Source organism: Lepus europaeus, chromosome 8 (genome assembly GCF_033115175.1).
Source record: "Lepus europaeus isolate LE1 chromosome 8, mLepTim1.pri, whole genome shotgun sequence".
Lineage (NCBI taxonomy): Eukaryota > Metazoa > Chordata > Mammalia > Lagomorpha > Leporidae > Lepus > Lepus europaeus.
The window spans coordinates 124,488,035-124,513,750 of record NC_084834.1 but is presented as its reverse complement, the minus strand read 5'-3'; the positions used below and the strand labels follow the sequence as shown (position 1 = coordinate 124,513,750).

The 25,716-nt window shown below is 42.1% G+C and overlaps 1 protein-coding gene across 8 annotated transcripts in view; it reads left to right on the top strand.

Moving 5' to 3' along the window:
• MCPH1 (microcephalin 1) overlaps window positions 1-25,716 on the top strand; it is a 288,454-nt gene that overhangs the window by 36,794 nt on the left and 225,944 nt on the right. For all 8 annotated transcript variants that reach the window (XM_062198844.1, XM_062198847.1, XM_062198850.1 and 5 more), the window contains exons 6-9: window positions 1,487-1,627; window positions 4,499-4,588; window positions 8,407-9,498; window positions 20,044-20,156. In XM_062198844.1, coding sequence (XP_062054828.1) covers window positions 1,487-1,627; window positions 4,499-4,588; window positions 8,407-9,498; window positions 20,044-20,156 — 1,436 coding nt within the window. The remainder of the gene's footprint in view (window positions 1-1,486; window positions 1,628-4,498; window positions 4,589-8,406; window positions 9,499-20,043; window positions 20,157-25,716) is intronic.

The following is a 25,716-nucleotide window of genomic DNA, read 5'->3' as shown; positions in this document are numbered from 1 at the left end:
GCACCGGTTCTAGGCCTGGCTGCTCCTCTTCTGATCCAGCTCTCTGCTAAGTCCTTGGGCCCCTGCACCCTTATGGAAGACCCGAAAGAAGTTCCTGGCTCCTGGCTTCAGATCGGCGCAGCTCCAGCTGTTGTGGCCAATTGGGGAATGAACCAGTGGATGGAAGACAGACCGACCTCCCTCCCTCCCTTCCTTCCTCCCTCTCTCTCTCTCTCTCTGCCTCTCTTCTCTATGTGTAACTCTTTCAAATAAATAAACCCTTAAAAAAAACCTATAAACATTAATGACGTTAACAAGTATGTGCCTGTGTATTATCAGAACTATAGTGAAGGTTGTTCAGACCTAAGAGTTGTAAAGGAAAAGGTACTGAATGATTATTGTCAAAATCCCAAACTTCTCTTTGAGTGTATGTGGGTATGTTCTAGGAAAATGTTCAAGTGTGCACCCACACACAACCAATCCATAATTTCATGGTTTGGGTAACACCCTAATGCCTGTTTCTTATAGACAAGTTCCTGAAACCTTGGGTAAAAAAAAAATTAGGAACCAAATCACATTCTGGCTTTTCAACTAATTAGTAGTTGTCTGATTCTACACAAGTTATTTAACTCCTGTCTCAGTTTCCTCATATATTTTTTTTAATCCATATATTTATTTGAAAGAAGGAGAGGCAGAGAAAGAGATCTTCCATGTGCTGGTTCACTCCCTAAATGACTGCGAAGTCAGTTGGGCTAGGTTGGGCTAGGTTGAAGCCAGGAGCCCAGAACTCCATCCAGGTTTCCCTCATGAGTGGCACTGGTCCAGATACTTGGATTAACATCCACTGGTTTCCCAGACATTAATAGAGAGCTTATCAAAAGCAGGGCAGACAGGACATGAACCGACACCTTAGTATGGGTTGCCAACATTTCAAGTGGTGGCTTAACCACTGTGCCGTAACACTGGCCCCTCAGTTTCTTCATCTTTAAGGGATGTCTGTACTTAATATGGCTACTCAGCGATTTTATCACTGGCCGCTGAGTTGGTGGTGGAGTGTTAGGAGGAGGAAGTAATGATGATAAAAAGGAAGATGATACTAGGAAGGTGATGGGAAGATTTTTTGAAAGAAAACATATTGTTGTGGCCAGCGCTGTGGCGTTGTAGGTGAAGCCTGCCTACAGGGTTGGCATCCCATTTGGACGTTTGACTGGCTGCTCCACTTCCAGTCCAACTCTGCTATGGCCTGGGAAAGCTGTAGTAGATGGGCCAAGTCCTTGGGCCCCTACATGTGAGACTGGGAAGAAGCTCCTGGCTCCTGACTTCAGATCACTGTGGCTGTTGTGGCCAATTAGGGAGTGAACCAGTGGATGAAGACCTCTCTCTCTCTGCCTCTCCTCTCTGTGTAACTCTCTTTCAAGTAAATAAATAAGTAAATCTTTTTAAAACATCATATTGTTGAAGTATGGATGCATATATGAACTTAAAATTGATTTTTTTTAATTTTCAGATAATGATATGCCTGTTCTCTTATTTGAATCTAATGGTATGTTGACGTATAGTCCCACAGTTAAAGTGTATAGTCACCACAACTCAATGGAGAAGAGATTGCAAGAGATGAAGGAGAAGAGGGAAAACCTTTCCCTTACCTGTGAGTGATTGTGGTTTGTGAATAAATTACGGTGGAAAGTTTTTTGTTACCTAGATATTTTAGTTAATGTTTCTGATTCTAAGACTCACACAATAGGCATTTTTAAAATTTCATGGTAGACGTTGTTAATGCTTTCTTCCAGAAAACCTTATGCTTCAAAGAATATATTGGTTGTATAGTGTACTCCAGGTTTAAATTCCTATTTGTTTTAGCTCCTTTGTCATTTCTGTTATCTTCAGAATTTTTCTTTTTAAAAATTGAGTCAAGTTTCTTTTCATAGGAGATTATTTTAAAGTATCTAATGTATCAGTTTTTATTTTAACATTTTAATTATGTAATTATTTTTTTAAAGCCCTTACTATTTTTATTTTTGGAAATTAAGGCATGTCTTATTGCTTTATTTTTTTAACAATTATTTTTATTTTTTAATTTTTATTTATTTTTTTGACAGGCAGAGTGGACAGTGAGAGAGACAGACAGAGAGAAAGGTCTTCCTTTGCCGTTGGTTCACCCTCCAATGGCCGTCGCTGCCGGTGCGCTGCGGCCGGCGCATCGTGCTGATCCGATGGCAGGAGCCAGGTGCTTCTCCTGGTCTCCCATGGGGTGCAGGGCCCAAACACTTGGGCCGTCCTCCACTGCACTCCCGGGCCACAGCAGAGAGCTGGCCTGGAAGAGGGGCAACCGGGACAGAATCTGGTGCCCCTACCGGGACTAGAACCTGGTGTGCCGGAACCACTAGGCAGAGGATTATCCTGTTGAGCCAAGGCGCCGGCCAACAATTTTATTTTATGTATTTGAATGACAAAGTTGTAGGGGGGTGGGGGGGTGGTGTCTTCCATCCACTGGCTCACTCCCCAAAAGGTCACAATGGCCAAAGCTGAGCCATTCCAAAGCCAGGAGCCAGGAGTTTCTTCTGTGTTTCCCACATAGGTTCAGGGGCCCAAGCACTTGGACCATCTTCTACTGCTTTCCTAGGCCACAGGCAGAGAGCTGGATCAGAAGAGGAGCAGCTGGGACTTGAACTGGCACCCATATGGGATATCGGCACTGCAGGCAGTGGCTTTAACCCACTGTGCCACAGTGTTGGCCCCTAATTAATTATTGAGTACTTTTTATTTTTCACCTTATCTATATTTGTTACAAGCTTTTAAAGCAAAGTGACTTGATCACTACATTTCCACTCAAACCTTGATGACTGACTTTTTGAACAGCTTTACAACACACTAGGCATGTTTATAATTTTGTTGTCCTTTAACAGTACTTTTCTTTAGAAAGCAAGCCTTGTGGAAAGTTCTTCCCATCAAGTTGTTTTCAGTTTAACCTATTTCAGGATTGGTAACTACAGGGGAAAGTTTAAAAAGTAGATCCTTCAAGATGAAACTCAAGCAATTTTAACAATTATTTTTCTTTTAAATACCAAGGCACATCTCCACACTTAAGTGACAAAATATCTGATCTCCTAAGAAATCTGACTTGAATGCTACACTCTTTAGACCACAGAGTTAACAATGGGTTGCACACATCTTACAGCAAAGCATTACCTGGTCTGTTAAAACCAGTGTGAAACTGGAAAAGCACTGCTAGCTCTGCTGTGCCTGACATCACAGTGTCACTTAGAGGTGGAACGAAATCTTATCTTCCCCTTCAGTAGTTGTCACGACATACAGGTTTCTTTAAATGTTAACAAAAATATAGAAAAAAATCGTTAAAAGTATATTATCAGAAGGAAGGAAGGAAGGTAAAGTATTGAACACGTGTTCAGGCACAGCTTAGTCTTCTGCTGCCTCATGTGATGTGTCATCATCACCTTCTAAGGGTGGTATTTCTTTTACAGAATCATTAGTGTCATCAGCAGTTGGGTCATCTTTATCAGCACCCAGTCCAAGTCTGATCATCTGTAGATGCCAGAAGAAAGGAGGGCAGTTTGAGAACACAAGATAACCAGATTGTTCACTAACTTGTCATCCTTAGCCTCTGCCTTTTTTCTTCAGGTCTCAACAGTGGAATGGTCCGGGTTATCTCTGGGTGTTTCTTTGCTGCCCTGTAACCCATTGTTGAGTTGTCTCTTAGGGCCCAAGCTTTCAGGATCCTTTCCTTGTTAGCTGTCCAGCTGTATGTGCTTGTTACAGTATAGCATGGAGGTGTCACCAGTCTGCTTAACACAACTGCCTTTCCAGCTTTTTGCTCCAATATATCTTTCATGGTTTTTCAGAGGTTTCCAAGCTTTTTTGTCATCCTATTTTCCTCTTCATTTTCTGGAAGTTCCAGGCCCTCCTTGGTGACTGACACTGAAGTCTTCCCCACAGATTCCTTTAGCTACTGAATGTAGGACTGATCAGTAAGGAGGATATTGTAATACAATACTTAACAGTGGCAGTAAGAGTAAAAATTTATCATGATTCCCATGTAATGCTGCCCCTTGGTCCAGGGCTTCATCTGTATTTCTACCCTGACTTGTTTTTCCAGTTCTTTTTCAATGCATCATGTATCTGTGCATACCAGGAAAAGATGCAGGATTGCTTTCTGTATGGAGGTGTAATTTTTATCCCTAAATTTTGTCATGGCTGTATGTCTTATTTCCAACTTTATTTTTTTTTTTTATTGGATTCAGGCAAAGTAACTTTTTAAGATCCTTTGTAACTTCTATGATTTAATGCTTTTTATGACATAATTTGGATTTTTTTATGATTCCCATAATCTGTCACATTTGACTAAAAGTTTTCTGTATCTTGTGCTAAGTCTGTAATATGTAATATAAGTGATAACTTCATGTGCGTATGGCATATGAGAGTAGAATGGGTGACTTACTGCTGGCTTCTTCTAAAAAATATTGAAGTTGTATATAATGAAATGTTGTAATTCTATTTTTAGCTTCCCAAATGATTGAACAGTCTGGTGATAATACAAGTCACTCTGTGTGTGACACATCACTGAACATTACACGGGGTACTTTGTGTACAGGTAAAATTAACTTTGTTCTCTCTGATCTTGTATGATTTTCGTATTTAGGATTTCGTAATCATTTCTGGAGAGTAGAACAGTTAAAACTAGAGCTCAGGGTTGGGTATTTGTCAGTCATTATGATCCCACTGTGAACATTCATATCCCATGTCATAGTGCCTGGGTTTGAATCTTGTCTCTGATTTCCAGCTGCCTTCTAATGTGTACCTGGGGAGGCAGCAAGTGATGGCTCAAGTAGCTAAGTCCCTACCACCACCTGGAACCTGGATTGAGTCTGGCCCAGCGCCGACTGTTGCAGGCATTTGGGGAGTGAATAGAAGATTTCCCCATGGATTAGCTACTTTAATAATTTTAAGGCATGAGTTAAACCTCCTTTTTGGTTCCCATGGGTTTTCTTCTGTGTATTGACTTTTGCACTGTGGCATCAGTTGCCTGGTTTTCCATTTTAAACTGCTTAGGTCTGAGAAGAGTCAGAGCTAAGGAAAATTGTTTCATGCATTATATAACAAACATAAGGAACCTGTTCTTGAATGGATCAGTGGAGTATATAAAAGTTATCAATAAAGTCAAAAGATGAATAGAAAACTTCTAATTAGAAGCAGAAAGAGCATCTGTGAGAAGTTATATGTGCTGTATATTTTTTAACCTTTGAGCCCTTGCATTCACTTAGAATGATTATTTCTTTACTTTGATTGTATCAAATTTCTTATAATTTTCTTGCATAGCCTACTGTGGGGCCTGAGTAAGTAGTTATGACTCCTAAAGAACTGTGTTCAAGGCTGGCGCCACAGCTCACTAGGTTAATCCTCTGCCTGCGGCGCCGGCACACCGGGTTCTAGTCCTGGTCGGGGCGCCAGATTCTGTCCCGGTTGCCCCTCTTCCAGTCCAGCTCTCTGCTGTGGCCCGGGAGTGCAGTGGAGGATGGCCCAGGTCCTTGGGCCCTGCACCCCATGGGAGACCAGGAGAAGCACCTGGCTCCTGGCTTCAGACCTGCGCGGTGCGCTGGCCTCAGCGCGCCAACCGCAGTGGCCATTGGAGGGTGAACCAACGGTAAAGGAAGACCTTTCTCTTTGTCTCTCTCTGTCACTGTCCACTCTGCCTGTCAAAAAAAAAAAAGAACTGCGTTCAAGAGTGCTTGGAATGTTGGGAAAGCCATAGCAGTGACAGCACAAAAACAATAGCAAGAGAAAACCAGAGTTCCTTGTCAATGATTCATTTAGTCTTGTATTTTCTTTTGTGTGTTGGGATTAGTTACCCATTTGTTTTAAATAATTTCTCTCATTTTGTTTTATACTTGATATGTGTATTTCCTGGAAGTAGGATAGAAACAATTCTGATAGCTAATCCAGAATTCTTTTTATTTATTTTTAGATTTATTTATTTATTTTGAAAGAGTTAGAGGTCTTCTACTTTGCTGTACTCCCTAGATAGCTGCAACGGCCAGTCCTGGGCCAAGCCGGAGCCAGGACCATGAGCTTTATATAGGTCTCCCAAAGAGGTGCAGGAGCCCAAACCTTGTGGCATCTTCCACTGCTTTTCCCAGGCCATTAGCAGGGAGTTAGATCAGAAGTGGAGCATCTGGGACTGGAACTGGCACCCACATGGAATGCCAGGACTCAAATCAGAACACATATGGGATGCTAGTTGTATCAATTGCCTAAACCACTACCACGCAGCGTTGCCCCCCCACCCTGACTTTGTTTTTACTCAGCTGCAGATGCTGCTCTTAGTGTCTTATCTCCTTTTTGTCATCATTCTCCCATCAGCCCTGTGAAATAGTTACCCTCACCATCCTCATGTTGTTAGTAAGAAAGCCAGGCTGGGAACCAGAGCTGTGGAGCAGCAGGTTAAGCTGCTACCTTAAGCACTGGCACCCATATGGGTGCTGATTCCAGTCCTGGCTGTTCCACTTCCTATCCAACTCCCTACTAATGCGCCTGAGAAAGCAGTGGAGGATGGCTCAAGTCCTTGAGCCCTTATACCCGTGTGGAAACAAGGAAGAAGCTCCTGGCTCCTGACTTCATCCTGGCCCAGCCATGAATCATTGCAACCATTTGGGGGAGTGAACCAGCAGGTAGAAGATGGATTGATCTCTCTCTCACTCTCCCTCCTTCTCTCTCTCTCCTTCTCTTTCTCTGTAATTCTGCTTTTCAAATAAATAAATAAATAAAATTTTTTTTTTAAAAAAAAGCAGTACACAGAGGTCAGGTTTCTTGGTACGCCGTCATGTAGGATGTGAGTGGAATAACCAAGCCCTGCTGTCTTAGAGTCAACTGAACTGCATGGTTTTGGGAGATTAGGTAGTGGTTTAGCTTTACTCCAGAAAAAGGTGAGCTGGAGAGGAAGTCAAAGCATTGGGCCTGCCAGATGGTTTCCTTTTGATATAATTAACGTGAGTTGAGGACTTCACTGGAAGGCAGGGAGGGTGAAGATGAGCTGTGTTCATTAGGGAATCTAGGCAGACCAGAACTTGATTAAGACCCTAAGGCAGCTGCTCCTTTTGTTTCCCTTTTTTTAAGTTGAATTTGTTTATTTGAAGCAGAATGACAGTGAGAAAGAGTTCTGTCTCCAAGTTCACTCCCCAAATGCTTACAATGAGCCATGTGGGTATTAGGGTATTAGGGTCCCAAGTCCTTTGGCCACATTCCCATGCTTTCCCAGGTACATTTGTAGGGAGCTGGAAAGGAGGTGGAGCAACAGAGACTTTAACCATTCTATGATATGGTATGCTGGCATTACATGAGGTGGCTTGATCACTGCACAACAGGACTGGCTCCAAGGCAGTGGTTACTAAGTTTTGTATCTCTTGAAGGATATACTGAAAAGCTATGGTTGTGCTTTCTAGAAGAAAGTGCTTGTGCATGTGTAGATTTTAGAGGTTTGTTACCACTCCTGCCATCATCCTAGCCTACAAACAGGGAAGCCTAGGCTTCTGGTTAAAATTCCTGCCTTCAGAGTATACTGAAGTGGAAATGAGAACCAGAATGTGGTCACTGCTCTTCATAAGAGCTGTGTTTAAAAAAGCTGATTTCAGCAGAATCTTAGAGTGGAAAATGCCCTAAACAGCACTCTGGCCTCAGAATCAGCCCTTAAGGCACTCAGATCTGGCTAAAAAGCCTGTGGGAGTTTCTCAGGCATGGAAAGCCAAGACTGTGTAGCAAAAATGACCTAAATGAAAGATCTCTGTGAGTGAGATCCCAGCAGAAAGAACGGGCCATCAAAGAAGGAGGTACCTTTCTCTAAAGGGAGGAGAGAACTTCCAATTTGATTATGGCCTTGTCTAAACAAGGTCGGAGTTTGTGAACTCAAGAGTCTTCCATAACTTTGGCATCTCAAGATGAGCCTCGGGTGATTACTGACGTCATAAGAGTGTCAGTAGTTAAATCAACAACAGAAGTCACTGTGCACTTACTCCCCATGTAGGATCTCTGTCCTTCATGTGTTGTATTATGTGAATTAATGGTATAACTAGTACTCAAACAATACTTTATACTTTGTGTTTCTATGTGGGTGCAAACTGTTGGAATCTTTACTTAGTATACACTAAGTTGATTTTCTGTATATGAGGATAATTAAAAATAAATCTTAATAAAGAATGGGATGGGAGAGGGAGTAGGAGATGGGCTGGTTTGCAGGTGGGAGGTGGTTATGGGGGGAAAAACTGCTATAATCCAAAAGTTGTACTTTCACAATTTATATTTATTAAATAAAAGTTTTCTTAAAAATATAAATAAAAAGGCTGATTTTGTTGGTCAACTTAAAATGTTTCTAATAATGTAAGCCATTTAAAAAGTTAATCCTTTATTAATATTTTCTAGATGAATCCTTTGATCTTTGTGGAAACTCAGAATGTAGAAATCAGGAGACAAAATTGAGAGAACCTACTAATGAAATTAAAAGTGATGGATGCATTGCTTCGCCAATATTGAAAACAAATAGCATTCATTCACTAGCATCCTCCACCTGCCTCAGTCATACAAGTCCTCAGAAGTCTGTGGATAATCTCGCAAAGGAAGAAATAAGTTTGCAAGGAGACCCTGCAGGTGAAGTAGCTACCTCTAACAGAAAGCAAGCAGAAAGTATATCTAAAAAGATGTGGTCTCCTGCGTTATCTACAACAAAAGACCACCTGCATTCAAGACCCAAGAATTTCTCAGCAAAAAGAAAAAGAATGTCACCTCCAGATGGCAGACCCAGAAAGCAAAGGTCCAGCAGGAGGTTAGTCTTGCCCAGGCTGCAGCTGTGTAAGTCGGAAACCAGCCCGCAATTCATGACCAGGCCTGCCGTTCAGGCTCTAGATGGCCTGGAATCCTCCTATGAAGACTACTTTTCTCCCGATAACCTTAAGGAAAGGGATTCAGAGAGGCTTCCTTCTGAGTCTCCGATGCCATCGGGGCCTGCTCTGTTCCACTGCAGAAGTCTTTCTAGGAGGGAGAGAACAAGCATCTTAGGAATGTCTGACTTCTCCTGCATTGGTGAAGAACCCAGATCAACTGACTTTCCCAATTTAACAGCAAAACTTAGCTTCAGTCCTCAGAAACATGCAAATGATGAAGGAAGTGCTTCCAAGAAGACAGCTGCTCCTGCAGAATGCCCCGAGAGTCACAGCCAGGCCAACCTCCAGCAGGGAGGGGACTCTGAATGCCCACACAGGGACAGCTCCTCTCATCCCGAGGACCCTACATGTCCCGGGGGACTTGGTAGTGACTTAACCACTTTGAAGGGAGGCGGTGAAGAAAGGACAGAACTGGCTGACCTGAAAAGCGTGGAGAAAGAAGATGCTAGTTCCAAATTGTTGAACTCCTCTGTTGGTGACATGCAAACTGATGATAAACTAAATTTTGTAGATGCTTGTAATGTGGAGAAATCGACAGAGGAAAAAGAAAACATACCCAGAGGATATAGTGAAAGTATGTGAATGCCATTTCCAAATATCTTTGTTACTTGAATGTGTGTGATAGTTCATCGTTTGCTAGTTTATCGCTTTTTCATAATTTAAATTATTTTCCTCCCCCCCCCTTTTAATTTAAAGAATGTGGTTTAGTACTTTCCAGTAATAAAATTTCTTTAGGAGTAGCTGACCTGCCATCCTGCAGCATTTCTATGCTTATTGGGCAGTCTGTTACGAGGAATATGTTTCTCCATGCCTTTTCCTCCTCACGGGCCGGAAGCAGTAGTAGTCCCTGGTGAGAATTGTTGCGTGGGGCAGGTGCTTCTTTCCTTGTTCCATCTTGTTCTCTTCCATAACGTGATTATGGTTAGGCATACCAGTAGCCTCTTTCAAAAGCCTCATAGGGGTGAGGCTGTTTATTTTAGAAAGAAAATTTAAATTTAACCCTTTTACTCAGGTAAAAAGCTCGTTTATATCAGGCCTCATTTGATTTCTACTTATTTGCATTAAGCATATCATTTAACCAAATTTATCCCTATCTGTAATTTAATCATGACAGTTACATAGTGAACAACATAGTATAATAATGAACTACATGTAGTAATTATAGCAAAGTGGCAACAGGAAGAAGTAATTTATACTCTGTAAGCACAGTTAAATTCTAGCAGTCAAAATTGGAGAAATCTTGAACTTTGATCACCTTTACAGAAAGACTTGTTTAAAGTTTGAAGACAACCAAGTTTTAGTCTTGATCAGAGCTGTACTTTTCAAGTGGTTTCAGCTGCCATTTTTATGACAATGACGTTATGGGTGAAATCTGTGTTCCATATCTGTTCTTTAGGGTAGATTCCCTGAATTATCTCACCAAAAGAGTCAGTTGATTATGTCTTAAAGTTACTATTTATTTCTTAGCTTTCTGGACTTACATTGAATTCTGTAGGAATCTACATGTATCGGTATGTGTTTTCAAAATGTTTATTTTAAAATCATGTTGACTAAATATAAAACAAGATGTGTAGAATTGTTTTGATAGTTAGGAATATCCTCTTCCAAAAGCCCACATTCTCTCAGTTTTTCTCCATTGTATTTCTAACACTCTTGGATAAAACTTAATGACATGCAAATGCATATTCAGTGGGAAAAAAATCTTGATAGTGTGACACACCTTAAACTCCCTGTGTTGTCTGTCAGAAGTCCATAGGCTGTGAAAGCAGGTGTGTTTCGTGTTCAGGACCAGCCCTCAGCACAGCCCTGAGCGCCTACGGATAGATAGAAGAGGAAAGGGGCAGGCATGGTTGGTTCAGTAAGACTTCGAGAGTACTTGAAGATATTGGTGGTATGGGCTGTTGCATACCACTAGGCAGGGCCTGGTTGTGACTCAGTTTGACTTACTTGCAAACATTATAACCTAACACAGGATGTCTTCTGAGTCTTCTGCTCCATTTCACTTCATCCTGAAGGGATGGGAAAATCTTTGGATTCTAAGGAAAAGACTTGTCCAGCCTAAAGAATCTTTTTTTATGATATTAAAATTGACAATGATGTTTCAAATTCCAGCCACCTCAGCTGGAGCTTAGTTAAAGCCATTCCTTGATAATCTCAAGTAAGTGAACATCTACACCTGCTGAAGCTGGAGCAGTAAAACTGCTCTGTACATCTGACCATATCTCCACGTCTTTTCTGATTAAATAAAAGCTGTTTTTAGTTTCACTTCCTGTTGTCAATATCTAGGACTTTAATAAAGCATTCAAGAACAAGCTCCTAAGAGATTCCGTAATAAACATTAACAGAATAGGAACTGATGGAGAGACTTAATGTTGCTCTTAAAAATAATTTTTAAATCATCTTTTTTGTGTGTTTCAAGTTTTATAAACAATACACAAATACATCCCCATTGTAGCAAAGATTGCTGGAAAGATTAAGTTTTCCTCATCTCATACTTCTCACTTCCTTTCTAAAATGAGTTAATTTAACAACCATTGGAAGTTGTGCCCCTGTTGTATTCTGTGCGTCCACTAGCTGGTGAGGAGATGGTGGAGAATGAAGTGACATGCCCCTTACTCGTCATAAGTTGCATTCTGATGAGGAAGACAGATGGTAAAGGAAAGTATTACATGGTGTCAGCTAGTGAGAAGTAAGTCATGGAAGGGAAATTGTGGGAGGCATAAATGTGCAGGAGGTTAGATAGGGAGCCAGGGAAGGATTCTCTGAAGGTGGCATTCAGCCACAGGCCTGCAAGAGGTGTGGGAGGGAGCCTTGGTACTGTCTCCTACAACACATCCCAGTCTGAGATAATAGCAAGGACGAATCTCCTGAAGTAGAGAAATGCTTGCATAACATCAAGGAAGCCAGTGCAGCAGTGACTTACTACTGAGGTAAAGGGAGCTTGGTAGGATAAGAGATTGGAGGGGCTGGCATCTGGGACGCTGGCGTCCCCTCTGGGAGTCCCAGCTGCTGAGCTGCTCATCCAGCTCCCTAATGGCAGCTGGGAAGGCAACGCAGGATGACCCAAGTGCTTTGGGCCTACCACCCATATAGGAGACCTAGATGGAATTTTAGGCTCCTGGCTTCAGCCAGGCCCAGCCTGAGCCATTGCAGCCATTTGGGAAGTAAACCAGCAGATGGAAGATCTCTGACTGTCTCTGTCTCTCCTTTCTTTCTCATTCTGCCTTCAAATAAATAAATCTTTTCAAAGAAAGAAAGGAAAGATTTTTAAGGAAATATTTTTTTCATACATGGAATTATGTTTGCTGCCTTAAAATATACTGTTTCTCCTCAACATGTCTGATATACTTTTACATTGGTAACAGTTACCTTCAGCAAAATTTTCTATAATGTGTCACGGTGAGTATATATGTGAGTACTTATGTAGGTGATAATATAGTGAAGGATAATTTCATGTACTTTTTAGTGCTGAAATTCATAATAAAATTGAGTATGATTTTTTGTAATGCAGACCCACTAGTGAGAATAGATGGACTTTTTGAGGGGGGAAGAATAACATTTCACTTAAGTGGGAGTCAAAGTGAGTGTTCCTATTACCAAAATTGATTTAAAATGTTTATTAAGGCTACTGTGTATTTAATATTTCTTTTACTTTGGAAATGCATGGGTAGGTACTGCCAGATACTGGTATCATTCCACAAGCAGATGAGTCACAGTACATTAATTGCTTAAAAGTCATTGAGGGAATATTCTGTTAGGTTGTTCTGATGATGCATGCCTTCTGACGTGGCTTCATGTTGAAGTGAGATGGAAGCTTTTCAGTTGTGCAATATCAAAGTGGGTTTTGAAATACGGAAATTTTTGCTCTCCTTTTCTGAAAAACACTGATGAAACTATAGTTGGAGACCTGTCCCCAGCAAATTTGCTGTTTCGATCCAGCTCTCTGCTGTGGCCTGGGAAAGCAGTAGAGGATCCCCAAGTTCTTGGGCCCCTGTACTCACGTGGGAGACCCAGAAGAAGCTCCTGGCTTTGGATCGGTGCAGCTCTGGCCATTGTGGCCAATTGGGGAGTAAACCAGTGGATGGAAGACATTTTCGCTGCCTCTCCTTCTCTCTCTGTGTAACTCTTTCAAATAAATAAATGAATCTTTAAAAAAAAGACACAGACATTTACTAGACACTTTTATTGGCAGAAAGGGAATGGCCTACAAGACAGACTGATATGCTTGACTTTCAGTTGACTGCCTGTACCTTACCCAGGGTAAACGAAGCAGACTATTCTGGGGCAGGTTTCTGTAAACTTATGGTCAGGCTCAGGTCATCAGACATCCTTTACCACTGAAGATTATCCAGAGCCATTTAAGGATCAATCCTGGGAGAGCCCAGTGGATAGCAGCTAAAGCTCATACCAGATTTTTATGCCCTTTCCTGAGTGGGAAGGGAAGCGCCCCCTAAACCAATCCATTTTTTTGAACCTGAATTCATCCTGTGAAAAAGCATTTCAGACAGTATTACAGTGATGACCAAGTAGATGATGTCATCAGTTAAACTCATCTGTATTCATGTTGCCAGTTAGCAAAGCATCTTATCCTGAGCTAAAGGATTTACATGAATTCTTGGGAATGTGGTGTTTATGTTGATGTGTTAGCACTTTTGGAGTGTGATGAGCTAGCACATTTACTTGATACCTTGAGGGGACTTCAGATAATTCATGGAAAAATGGAATTGAAAGGTAAGTTTGTTTTGACACCAATAAATTTGTGAGTAGGTTTTGCATAACACAAATTTTCCATGAACTTTTTGTACATCCCTTCCATGCATGGATTTCATAAATCTCTTTGCTTAAAAATAAGCGTCTTTTTAAAAAAGATTTATTTATTTATTTGAAAGGCAGAGTTACAGAGAGGCAGAGAGAGGTCTTTCATCCACTGGTTAACTCCCTAGATGACAGCAACAGCCAGAGCTGTGCTGATCAGGAGCTGCTTAGGATCTCCTGCATGGCCTCAGGGGCCCAAGGACTTGGGCCATCTTCTGGTTTCCCAGGCCATAGCAGAGAGCTGGATTGGAACAGCCAGGACTCGAACCAGTGCTTATTTGGGATGCCGGCACTGCAGGTGGCAGCTTTACCCGCTACGCCGCAGTGTTAGCCACATAAGCGTCTTTTAATTTCATTTTTCTTTGTGACGTACTCTCATTCAGTCCATTGTGAAGTATTTTAAAACATGTTGCAGGCTTTATAACCACTGGGTTTTTCCCCTAGCATTCGATGCTTCAATAGAAGTGATAGGTAACGCACTTGTGCTGACTCCCATCCGTTGGTGGCTACTGCCTGCAGCTCTGGATGGGGAAGGGGTTATAGTGCTTCACCGGGCATCAAAGGAAAGTGTGATGCAGTGAGCGGCTGCCTAGAGAAATAATTTGTGTGCGTCACATGCTATTTAGTTTGGTTCTGAGTCAGAAGTGCTAAAGTAACGTAAAAGGCATACTTTAACATATTTTTCTACATTGTGGTCCTAAATAATTACTTTATTTCCTATCTGAACTGCAGAAGTGTGAGAAACATGGGAATGTTGCTGATATTTTGATCGATTCTCACGGAAGTCATCAGAAGGCAATGCCATTTTAAAAATGGAGTCATTAAAAATGCTTTGTATGTGCTTTATACATCCTCACATGATCTCTAGATATTTTTGTGTGTTATGAAACATTTTGCATATTCTGAGTACTTCAGGATGAAGTATGCGTTACTTCTGTAAGTAAATGGGCATACAAGAGTAATTGGACTTTTGGGCAATTCGAAGAATCCACCAGTGTGCTGGGAAGAATGTTCTCTCCGTCCTTTTTCCCACGGCCTGCCAGCCCCGCTGACCAGGCTGTGAGATTGGAAGCAGTCCCGGCTGCCAGCCCTGTCCCTGGCATTAGGACATGAGGCAGTCTGAACTGACCAGAAGGCAGGATGTTTATCATTTAACTTTTTAGTTGACTCATTCATTCACTTTTTTATTCATTTCTCATTACTCAGATGTCTCTTCTGCATCTGCTAAGGTATTCAAATAAGCACAGCAAGAGGGCAGGTTCATACAAAGCCCTGCCCCTCACCTTAAGGACCCTAAACATTTAAAGGCAATGAAGGTAATCTCTAGACAGGTACCAGGAATTCAGAAGATCCCAGTGGATATTAAAGCTCGTTTAAAATTATTATGTATGGTTATTAAGCTTAATCTGCTCTAACAAAGCTCCTAATTTTGTTATCCTTACAATAATTAAAGGGAAAAAAATGTGTCCCACCTATTGAAGATGGTGATTAAATTTTAATTTTGCTTTCTTCATTTTTACCAGATGAATGTGAGTACAGTCTCTTGTCAGGTGAGGTTTTTTGGTTTTGTTTTTAATATTTATTTATTTTAAGGGCAGAGTAGAGAGAGAGATATCTTCTGCTGATTCACTCTCCAAATGGCCACAATGGCTGGGGCTGGGCTATGGTGAAACCAGGAGCCTGAACTCCATCCAGGTCTCCCACATGGCTGGCAGGGACTCAAGTTCTTGGACCATCATCTGCTGCCTTCCCAGGCACATTAGCAGGGCACTGGATCAGAAGTAGAACAGCTAGGACTGGAACTGGCTCTCATATGCAGTGCTGGCATTGCAAGCAGCAGCCTAGTCCACTGTGTCACCATGCCAGGCCCAGGGTGTTTTGCTTGTGTAGATTCTGTGAGTAACTTGCACATATACTATCAGTATGTAGGGAAATGAGTTTTTTCCAGGTATATTTTAAAGTTCTTTTTTTAAGTCTTCAGATTACACATTAAATTTTGTTCTTACAGAATTCGTTTTTCAGGTTTTGGGGGCTCAGGAAATTTCCCATTAGGACAATTTAAAATGTAATGTGCATTTTTATATGTTAAAATCAATTCTTGGCCAGTGCTGTGGCTTAATAGGCTAATCCTCCTCCTTGTGACACCGGCACACGGGGTTCTAGTCCCGGTCGGGGCGCAGGATTCTGTCCTGGTTGCCCCTCTTCCAGGCCAGCTCTCTGCTGTGGCCCGGGAGTGCAGTGGAGGATGGCCCAAGTGCTTGGGCCCTGGACCCCGTGGGAGACCAGGAGAAGCACCTGGCTCCTGCCTTCGGATCAGTGCGGTGTGCTGGCCGCAGCGTGCCGGCTGTTGCGGCCATTGGAGGGTGAACCAACGGAAAAGGAAGACGTTTCTCTGTCTCTCTCACTGTCCACTCTTCCTGTCAAAAAAAAAAAAAAAATTCTTAAATCAGCCTTCAGAAGGCTTATTTTTTCTGCATTTTATTTGAAAAGCAGAGAAAGATCTCCCATGTCCCCAAATGTCCCACTATAGCTGGAGCTGGTCCAGGCCAAAGCTAGGCTGCAGAGTTCAGTCCAGGTCTGCTATGTGAGTGGCAAGCACCCAAGTGCTTGAGCCATAGCTGCGTCCTCCCAAGGTGTACATTACCTGGATTGGAAGCTGAGTTTGGTCTTGAATATAGGCACTGTGATAGCAGGCAGGCATCCTAACTGACATCTTAACCACTATGCCAAATGCTTGTCCCTTCAGAAATCTTTTTCAAGTCTTCAACTCTTGGAGATTGTCCTGTGTAAATAAATATTGTTTATATATATCATTAGTACTAATGTTAGTAGTTTCACTATTGGGAGTAAGAAAGGAGGAAGTACAAGGAGTTAGATGTTGGAAATATGGGTTTATTTCTAAGGCACTGGCTCTGGGCAAAACCTTGGCATAAGCCAGGTTTGTCTTGAGGTTTTCAACATCTACTTGTGCAACTCCTTTTTCCTGATACGTCCTTGATTGCCTTACCCTATACCTGTTCATCTCGGTATTGAAACCTATAATCTCTGCCGAGTTACAAAGGTTGTGACTTAATTAATTGAAACCATAAGGTGAAAAAGTGGCTATTTTCTACTAGCCTTGATATGTTTACATTTTGATGGTAATGTTAGCAGAAACAAATTTTGAAAGTGAAATTGTAGGCTGTGTAATTCTGGGGCTCATAGGTTCTTTGCTGTCTGTGTGTTCATTTTGTGAAAACTCAGCAAGCCACCAGTCCAGTGAAGTTAGAGTGAAAATGAGAGTGAGGGCCAGGATATATGGCTTTGATAGGGAAAGCCTGTGGACTGAGCTATGCCCCCCCCCCCCCCCCCCCCCCCCAGATCCAAGTTGAAGCCCTGGGCTCCAACAGAGTGGTGTTTGGAGATGAGGTCATTTGGAGATGATTAGGCTTAAATGATATTCATGCCATTATGAACAGTGGAAAGCTTGTTTCCTGTCTTTGCCTTTGAAGACTTGGTGAGGAGGTGACCTTCTGCAAGCCAGGGAGAGTGCTCGCCAGAACCCAACCTTGCTGGTCCTTGGAGCTCATGCTTCCCAGCATTCAGAACTGAGAGAATAAGTTACTATGTTCAAGCCACACAGTTGGTTGTATTCCATTCCCATAGCCCAAGCTGAAAAGTGCAATGATTAGACTGGATATATTGGAGGAAGAGCGGCTGCAGGGTTGGTAGAAATTCCTGAGACATTAAAGATGGATGTGCATTAGGTAGTTGGTTGTATCCAGCAGTATCCCACCAGTCAGAAACCTGATGAGATATACAGAATTAGGACTGTTGAGTCAGGAAAGGCTTTATGGCCAATAATGAATTCACCTTGTGGAATAAGAATAGGACCAATGGCAGGCACCAAACCACAGCACTTACAGGGCAAACACCAAGAGTCACTTTAGGGGTGTGGGAGCCAGAAAGGTGGGGGAGCAGACGTGTCCACCAACCAGCACGAGATGTGGGCCTGACTGCTCTGGACACAGTGATTCCAGGGTGATTTTGCAACTAACTACTTTTTCTTTACCCATAAACATCCTTAAGGCATATTAGTAAGTTTTTGTTAGAGTTTTTGAAATATTTTAAATAGTTATGGAATAACTGACTTTTTTTCCATTTTGTGACAGCATGGCTTGCAAAAGTATGTCACTAGTAATACAGTCTTAAGTTTTAAAAGGTTATGATGCACTTCCTGGAGCTTTGTTTATAGAAGACTTTACAGCCTGCTTCATTGTTTGGCAAGAACATAGACAAGTGGTTGCTATAAACCTTGTTTGAATCCGCTAGGAATCCGCAGACTTAATCATGACCTGACCACCAGAGAGCATTGCATTCCAAATTTATTTTAGTCCATGTTTCTCTTATTTTCATACATTCTTGCTTTAAGAAAATATTTGAATTTTAAAAAGAAAATCATGTACAGTATGAACAAATAATATAAATTTTTAAAAAGATATATTGAAAGGCAGAGAGAGAGAGAGAGAGACCTGTCAGCAGGCTCACTCCCCAGTGCTCATAACACCTAGGGCTGGGTGAGCCAGAAACTCTTTGGGTCCCCAATGCATATAGCAGGAGCTCTAGTACTTAGGCCATCTGTTGCCTTTCCACACACATTAGCAGGGAGCTGGGTCAAAAATGGAGCTGCTGAGACTTCAACTAGCACTCAGATATGGATACTGCCATTCCAGTTGGTGGCTTAGCTTGCTGTACCACAATGTTGGTCCCCAATGAATGTGAATTGTAATTAATTACTTTTCAATTCTGGATTTAAACATGAAAAACAGATTACATTTTTATCTTACCCTAGATGTTAGGAGTACTGTAGGAATATTGAAAATTAGAATGTTAGAAGCTAATGCATAAATGATAAATTGATAATCTTATCTTCAGGGTGAGTAAAATTGACAAACTTAGAAGAAAATATCTGCCATGTCATGGCCTGCTCACCCACCTGCTCCAGTCCGGCTGTCTTAGTCTACCTAGCTGAGTTCATTGTGGTTGGGCAGTCATTTATCACTGAAGTAAAATGGAAAGAAGCAAAATGTGAGTGTGTGCCAACCATGATTAGGATGGAGAGGAGGGAAATAAAATGACTGCTGAGGTGGTGAGGTGATCCGTGTGTGACTGCTTGGGTCTCCAGTGGGATCCAGGAATAGGATTTAGAGGCTGAGTGTTGGTTTGTCGTTCAGAAGCTGACCTTCAAGTATTTCTCAGGCCCTGCTTACAAAGAACTAATTTGAATTCAAGAAAATATTTAGCTGTCATTTTGCTTTTTATTTATTTTTTTAGAGTGGAAATTTTCAAATCAGATTCCCTGAACTGCTTTTATCTGATTTCATCATTTCAATCATAGCATCTTATCTGCAAAGCAATCTTTATGATAGGATTTAATTTTTAATGCTTAAGGGCACTGACGTAATTTTTGCCTTGTATTATATGTATTTGTAACAATATTGTGTATTGGCTTGTGAACTCCCTAAGAATAGGACAGTATCGGGGCCGGTGCCATGGCACAGTAGGTTAATCCTCACCTGTGGTGCCAGCATTCCATATGGGTGCTGGCTCTAGTCCCGGTTGCTCCTCTTCCAGTCCAGCTCTCTGCTATGGCCTGGGAAGGCAGTGGAGGATGGCCCTTGGGCCCCTGCACCTGCATGGGGGACCAGGAAGAAGCACCTGGCTCCTGGCTTTGGATCGGCACAGCTCTGGCCATTGTGGCCATTTGGGGAGTGAACCAACGGAAGGAAGACCTTTCTCTCTCTGTCCCTCTGTCTATAACTCTACCTCTCAAATCAATAAATAAAAATCTTTAAAAAAAAAAATTGGACAGTTTCTTGTGTCTTCTGCATCTCCCATGGGTTAACCCTGATCGCCATATTTGTTGCTAAGTGAAGCAGTGCATGAGTGGGGGGTGTGCACCCTGTCTAACTGTTGCTTGCTAGTGATTGGGACTGGGCCACCAGGCTGTTCCAGTACATGAGGTGTAGGCACATGTTTTGTTGCATTATTAAATGGACAAATGTGACATCCCAGGACATTGTAACCTGACAGGCAAAATTGGTTCTGACTGTTGAGTTAAGTGAATTAGTTGGGATATTGAAGTTTACAATTGAAAATTCTAAGTAGGTCTCAAAGGTCAAGAAGGATGAGTGTTTATTTAAAAAGCCCATACTTTCCTGCTACCACTGTGCTTAAAGAAATGTTGTTTTTAATAATTGTTTTGCTTAAATTGCATTAGTGTTCAGTTCATGTAAAACTAATCTTCAGTCCACTTGGGTTTTAGGTGTTAAAAATGGACCAAGAAGACATGATAATTTAGGTCACACATCATGTGAAGGCTCTAAGCACCTCATTAAACATCAGGAGGAGTCGAAGACAAGTGGGAAAGGCAAGAAGGTCAGTGTGAAAACATACTCTACACTTCCAAATGCTGCTGCATCTGATGTTCTAGTCTGGGTTAAAAAACGGTCTGTTCAACTTGTGTTTTGCTTTAAGAACTGGTAATGGGTGAATGCTGGAAAACTCTGAATAGAAAACAGGTCACGGGTTGCAGTCAGGGCAGTTACTGCAAACAGACCAACCAAGCGTTCTCATGTCATTTTGCCAGTACATTTCTGGCTTCTAAAATGCCTGCAGCCTCTGTTGAGCAGAGAACGTTGGTTGTGCCAGCACTGTTGCCGTTTTATAACCTGAATAAATGTTTACTAGGTAGGAGGTAAAGAATCCAACCAACAAGCTTTGACCTCTGGCCATTAAGTGAATGCTTTCTGTGCTAACACTTGGGGGCACCCATTCCCTTGTGGTTTTGGATTTAAAACCCAGCCCTTTCTCTCTCAAAAAATCCTCCTATCCCAGGATAGGCTTATACGAACAATATAAGGATGATTTCTGATTTTTTTTGATTCTCCAACATTTGCTTCATTGCTTAAGTTCAAAATTCGTCATTTAATATTATCTTGTGCCTCATTTTATTGAAGCCACAGATGTATAATGTAGTGAAACCTGAATTCAAAATGATAAGGGCAAAACTAGTGCTAGAGAGCTAGAAGTGGAAAGAACAGCCCTTGTAGGAAGTGGGCATTGAGCTCCCGACTGGTGGCCCGAGCAGAGGGCACCTGTGTCCAGCCTGGGGCAGGGAATGGCAACACAGCATCTTAGCTTCCAGGGTGGGCAGTGGTGGAAAGGCCTTTGTGACTAAACAGTCTGTTGTCACTTGTAGAAAGAAACTTAGATGCTTTCCTAGAGCTTTCTGTTTCGTCTTAGGGAAAATGGAGCAAAAACTGGAAGGTAGCCGCGTTTCAGACCGAGCAGCAGATTGCAAGGGGAGAAATGGTCGAGGCCACGTAGCATCTTAGTAATGTGAGCGACTCCCAGGCCTCTGGCAGGCCTGAGTGATGACTCAGGAGCCTGCCTGGGGCCTCCCTCCCTGCCAGTGTGCCCTCTGTAGAACGCTGCTGATGCCTGTGGCCACATTTATGTTTTTGTTTCTCTGTTGGTCAGTCTTCTTTCTCATTGCTGTGTGGCCACTGCATCTGTTTCCTTGGGTAGAAAGGGTAAAAGCCTTCTGGATAGGCATTTAACCAGTGCTTACCGGGTGTCCATCGCTGCTCACTCCACAGCTCTGCCCGACACCCACCCACTCTAAGTGACAGTTTACCGGCCTGCTGCCCTCCCTGCTTCAGGTCTTCTCAAGGAAGCAGTTGCACCCCATGCACCTCTGTTACTCTAGTGATCGTGTTAAACCTGGCATTTAGAGAAAAAACAAAGTACTCAGTAAATATTTATTGCTGAGTGACTTGTCACCACAGGGATGCTCCATTCTGTCTGATCAAAAGATGAGAAATTTGACTTCCTTATTTATCACAGTGGAAATTAATATTTCTGACATTGACCTTGCTGCCTGCTGCCTGACTAGCCCTTGACTTGGTGGCTGGGGCCTGTAGAGAAGCCTGGGGCTAGAAACGGGCTTCCCTGGTGAGATTGTTGTGCTGTGATAAATGCAACACAAATGTAAGGTCATGGTGTCATAGTTGTGCATGTTAGTAGAAAAGTAACTGGTCAAAGAGGATAACCAAATACAAAATTACACACATACCACTGCATATCTGCCCTCAGGTGACATGCCGAGGGTCAAAAGTTGTTTAAAAATACCTTCTTCCCCACAGTCTAGAATAGCGCAACACTGGAGCTGAAAAGGATCCATTACTTTTGGTTCTGCATGAAGACTCACTTTTTAAATATGCAGACACTGGCCCCGTGGGGACCCCCTGGGCGAACATCTCCTAGGGGAGGTTTGTGTGACAGTCACCCTTCGAAGTCAGTGCCCCCTCCTACAGGGAGGAAACTCACTCAGAGAGCAGACATAGTTCACCTTAATAGGTACTGTGTTTTCCAACAGAAGGCAGGAGACCTGGGTTCCCTTTCTTTCCCATGACATTCTGCCTTATCTGTTTCTTACTCTGGCGCACACACAGCCTTTTCTCCAAAGGATCAAGGGCTTGTCATCTCCAGGGTGGGGCCTCTGAACTGGGTTGCATGTGGAATCACCTAGAATGGTTCTGGTCCACATCCCCTCACTTCCTGAGGTCCATAATTTGGTGTAGACCCTGGCCAACAGGCTTCAAAACAAAACTCCTTAAGTTGAATCTAACATGGAGCAAAGGTCTTAGGGACATAAGTATAGTTTTAACAAATAGTTTACCCTAAAAGAACTTATGTTTTTTTCTCAACACATCTCATAAGCATTTGTTTCATTTTAAGAATTTCAAAAGGACAAATTTACAGAATAGAAAGAAGTGAAAGGTCATCATTTATCACTTAACAGGTTGGAAGGACAAACGATGCATATCCCTAAATGCAATTTTAGATTACAAAGCAAGGTTTCCTGATAGTTTGAGATCTTTTTAAGGTGGAAATATGGAAAGGAGTTTCTGTGGACATCTTATGTCCACTAAAACACTACATTTAATTCTCTAGTATTGAAAAATCCATGGATATGTGGAAGGATTGACTTGGTGAGCTAAGATTTTGACCCATAAATTACAAGTACAGTATTGGGCTTAAGGGTTCTGTGACTACCTCAGTCATTTCCTTTTCTCCTATGTTTGTTCCTTGTTAGATTTCAAGATAAACAGTGTTACGCTGAAATTTGAAACTTTCCATCATACTCATGATTTGATAGAAGTCTGTATTAAAGAGTTAGATTTTATTAAGCACAACAATTGATATTTCGTTTTAAAAAGTATTGTTATTGGATTGTAATGTTGATAAACACAAAGGAATATCATTTGTCAGCTCACTGCTGAAGTACATGCCTCTGCTGAAATGGAGAATGGCAATGTATGGAGTGTAGGATTGATGTCTTTGTGTTTTTGTGTGAGAGCTCACTTACATGCTGTTTCTGTTGTTTCAGAAATGGCTAGAAACTCAGATGTGTCTCAGGGCCTGATGGTCCTTTTTTCTTTTAAATCTTAATTCTAGGATTCCATCTAGGACATGTACTGTCTCAGCAGCTCTGCAGAACAGGCTCGATGAGATGAGCCGTTAATTCTGAATTCTGTGTGCAGAGTTAGAAGCCACGCGGGTGAGGAGGGTTGAGCCTGTGGTTCACATAGCCCAGGCTTGAAGGAAGATATGGCCCAAGAGAGGATGCTCAAACCTGCAAGAACAGCCATACTGATGTCAGGTCCTGAGCGTGGCATGTTCACATCCTCAGTGCTCTGTGGCTCTGCCGTGGCGGTGGTTCTGTGTAGTTGGTGGTGGTGTTCTGTGAAGGCCGCAGGATGCTTCTTGGGGGTTATTTGTGTCCTCACGTCTCTGTTGCTGGGGACACCATTGAGTATATCATCCTTCACTTTTGTGCCTATGTGTTGTGGTTTCCCTCTATCCTGTCCCCTGCATCTCCTGATTTCATTCCAGATTTTTTTCTACATTCTTCTTTGCCATTTCACTTTCTACCCTTTGACTAATTTACTTGAAAGTCAGAATTCGAGTGGGAGAGAGAGAGAGAGAGAGAGAGATCTTCCATCCATTGGTTTACTCCCCAAAAGGTCACAATGGCTGGGGCTGGACCAGGCCAAAGCCAGGAGCCTGGAGCTCCCTCCAGGTCTCTTTCGTGGGTGGCAGGGTTCCAAGTATTTAGGCCATCTTTCCCTGATTTCCCAGGTGCATTATCAGGGAGTTCCATTGAAAGTGGAGTAGATTGTGTCTGTGTGAGTCAAGCAGAGTTGTTCACCTGCCAGGGTCTCTTCTTCCTTGATGCACTGTCTTGCTGGCTGGGTGTCTTCAGATTGCTGCTTGTGTTTGTTTGCCTCTTGTCCAGCGTTTCTAATTGATCACAGTCAGGAAGTTGTTCCAAATTACTTATTCCACTGTTCAGCTTTAATGAAAAAAACAACAGCAGGAAATTCTGTCACTTGCATAAAATGGATGGATGAACCTAGAAGACATTTATGTTAAGTGAAACAAACACCACCTCATGTCACTTATGTGGAATCTAAGAATGTTGAATTCATGGAAACGGAGGGTAGAATGGTGATTCCCAGAGGTGGGAAGAGGGTGTGGTTGGAGGAAAGGAGATGTTGGTCAATGAGTTGTAAAGTTACAGTTAAGTAGGAGGGGTTCCGTTGCATAGCAGGGTGACTATAGCTGTAATAATATACGTGTCAAAATGACTGAAACATTTTTAAATGTTCTAATCCTAAAGAAATAAATATTTGAGGTGATGGATATGTTACTTTTCCTTCATCACTGCACGACATGATACACACTGAATCCACTGAAATACCACATTACTCTTTCAACCAAAAATAAAATTAAAAAATTATTTATTCCATCATTAAATAATAGGAGCGTTTTAATGGTCATCTTAAAAAGGAAAACTTGTATAAAAGAAGTTTCTGGTTTGAATATTTCTCTAAGAGAAGAGTAATGAGAGATCATGTCATTAAGAGAAAGAATTTTTTTTTGTTTAAAATTTGAGCAACAGGGAGATAGAGAAAGTGCCCATCTGCTAGTTCATTCCGCAAGTACATACAATGGCTGGAGCAGGGCCAGGACTTAAAACCAAATCGCTCATGTGAGTGACAGATATTCAGCTACTTGAGCCATCACTACTTTCCCCCAGGATCTGCATTAGTGGGAAGCTGGAGTCAGAAGCCAGAGCTGGGAATAAAACCCAAGTACTCCATTGTCAGATGCAGGCATCTTTTTTTTTTTAATTAATTAATTTATTTGAAAGTCAGAATTATACACAGAAGGAGAGGCAGAGAGAGAGAAAGAGAGAGGTCTTCCATCAATGGTTCACTCCTCACTTGGCCTCAATGGCCAGAGCTGCACCGATCCAAAGCCAGGAGCCAGTAGCTTCTTCTGGGTCTCCCACATGGGTGCAGGGGCCCAAGGACTTGGACCATCTTCCACCACTTTCCCAAGCCCCAACAGAGAGCTGGATCGGAAGTAGAGCAGCCAGAACTGGAACCGACGCCTATATGGAATGCTGGTACTGTAGGCGGTGGCTTTACCTACTACACCACAGCACTGGCTCCCATGCAGGCACCTTAACTGGCGATGTAACCACTTGACTAAATGCCTACCACAGAGAAAAAAAAATTTATTAAAGATTTATTTGTTTGAAAGGCAGAGTGACAGGGAGACAGGCTGAGAAAGAGAGAGAGAAAGAGAGATTCCATGTGCTGGTCCACTGCCCAAATGGCTGCAATGCCAGGGATGGCCAACCTGAAGCCTGCCATTCTGTAAACCAGTGGGAAAGATCAATCATCTTTTTTAGATGTTTAAATATTTATAAATGTATTGAGCTTTTTTAATTTTGAGGATCTAGTTTAGCAATTTTATTGCCTCTGTAACCTTAGTTTGTAGGTAAGATTGTAGGTCATTGGTAAGGAAAGATAGTTATGTAAGGGGACTTCAAAAAGTTCATGGAGATGGAATTAAAAGATCA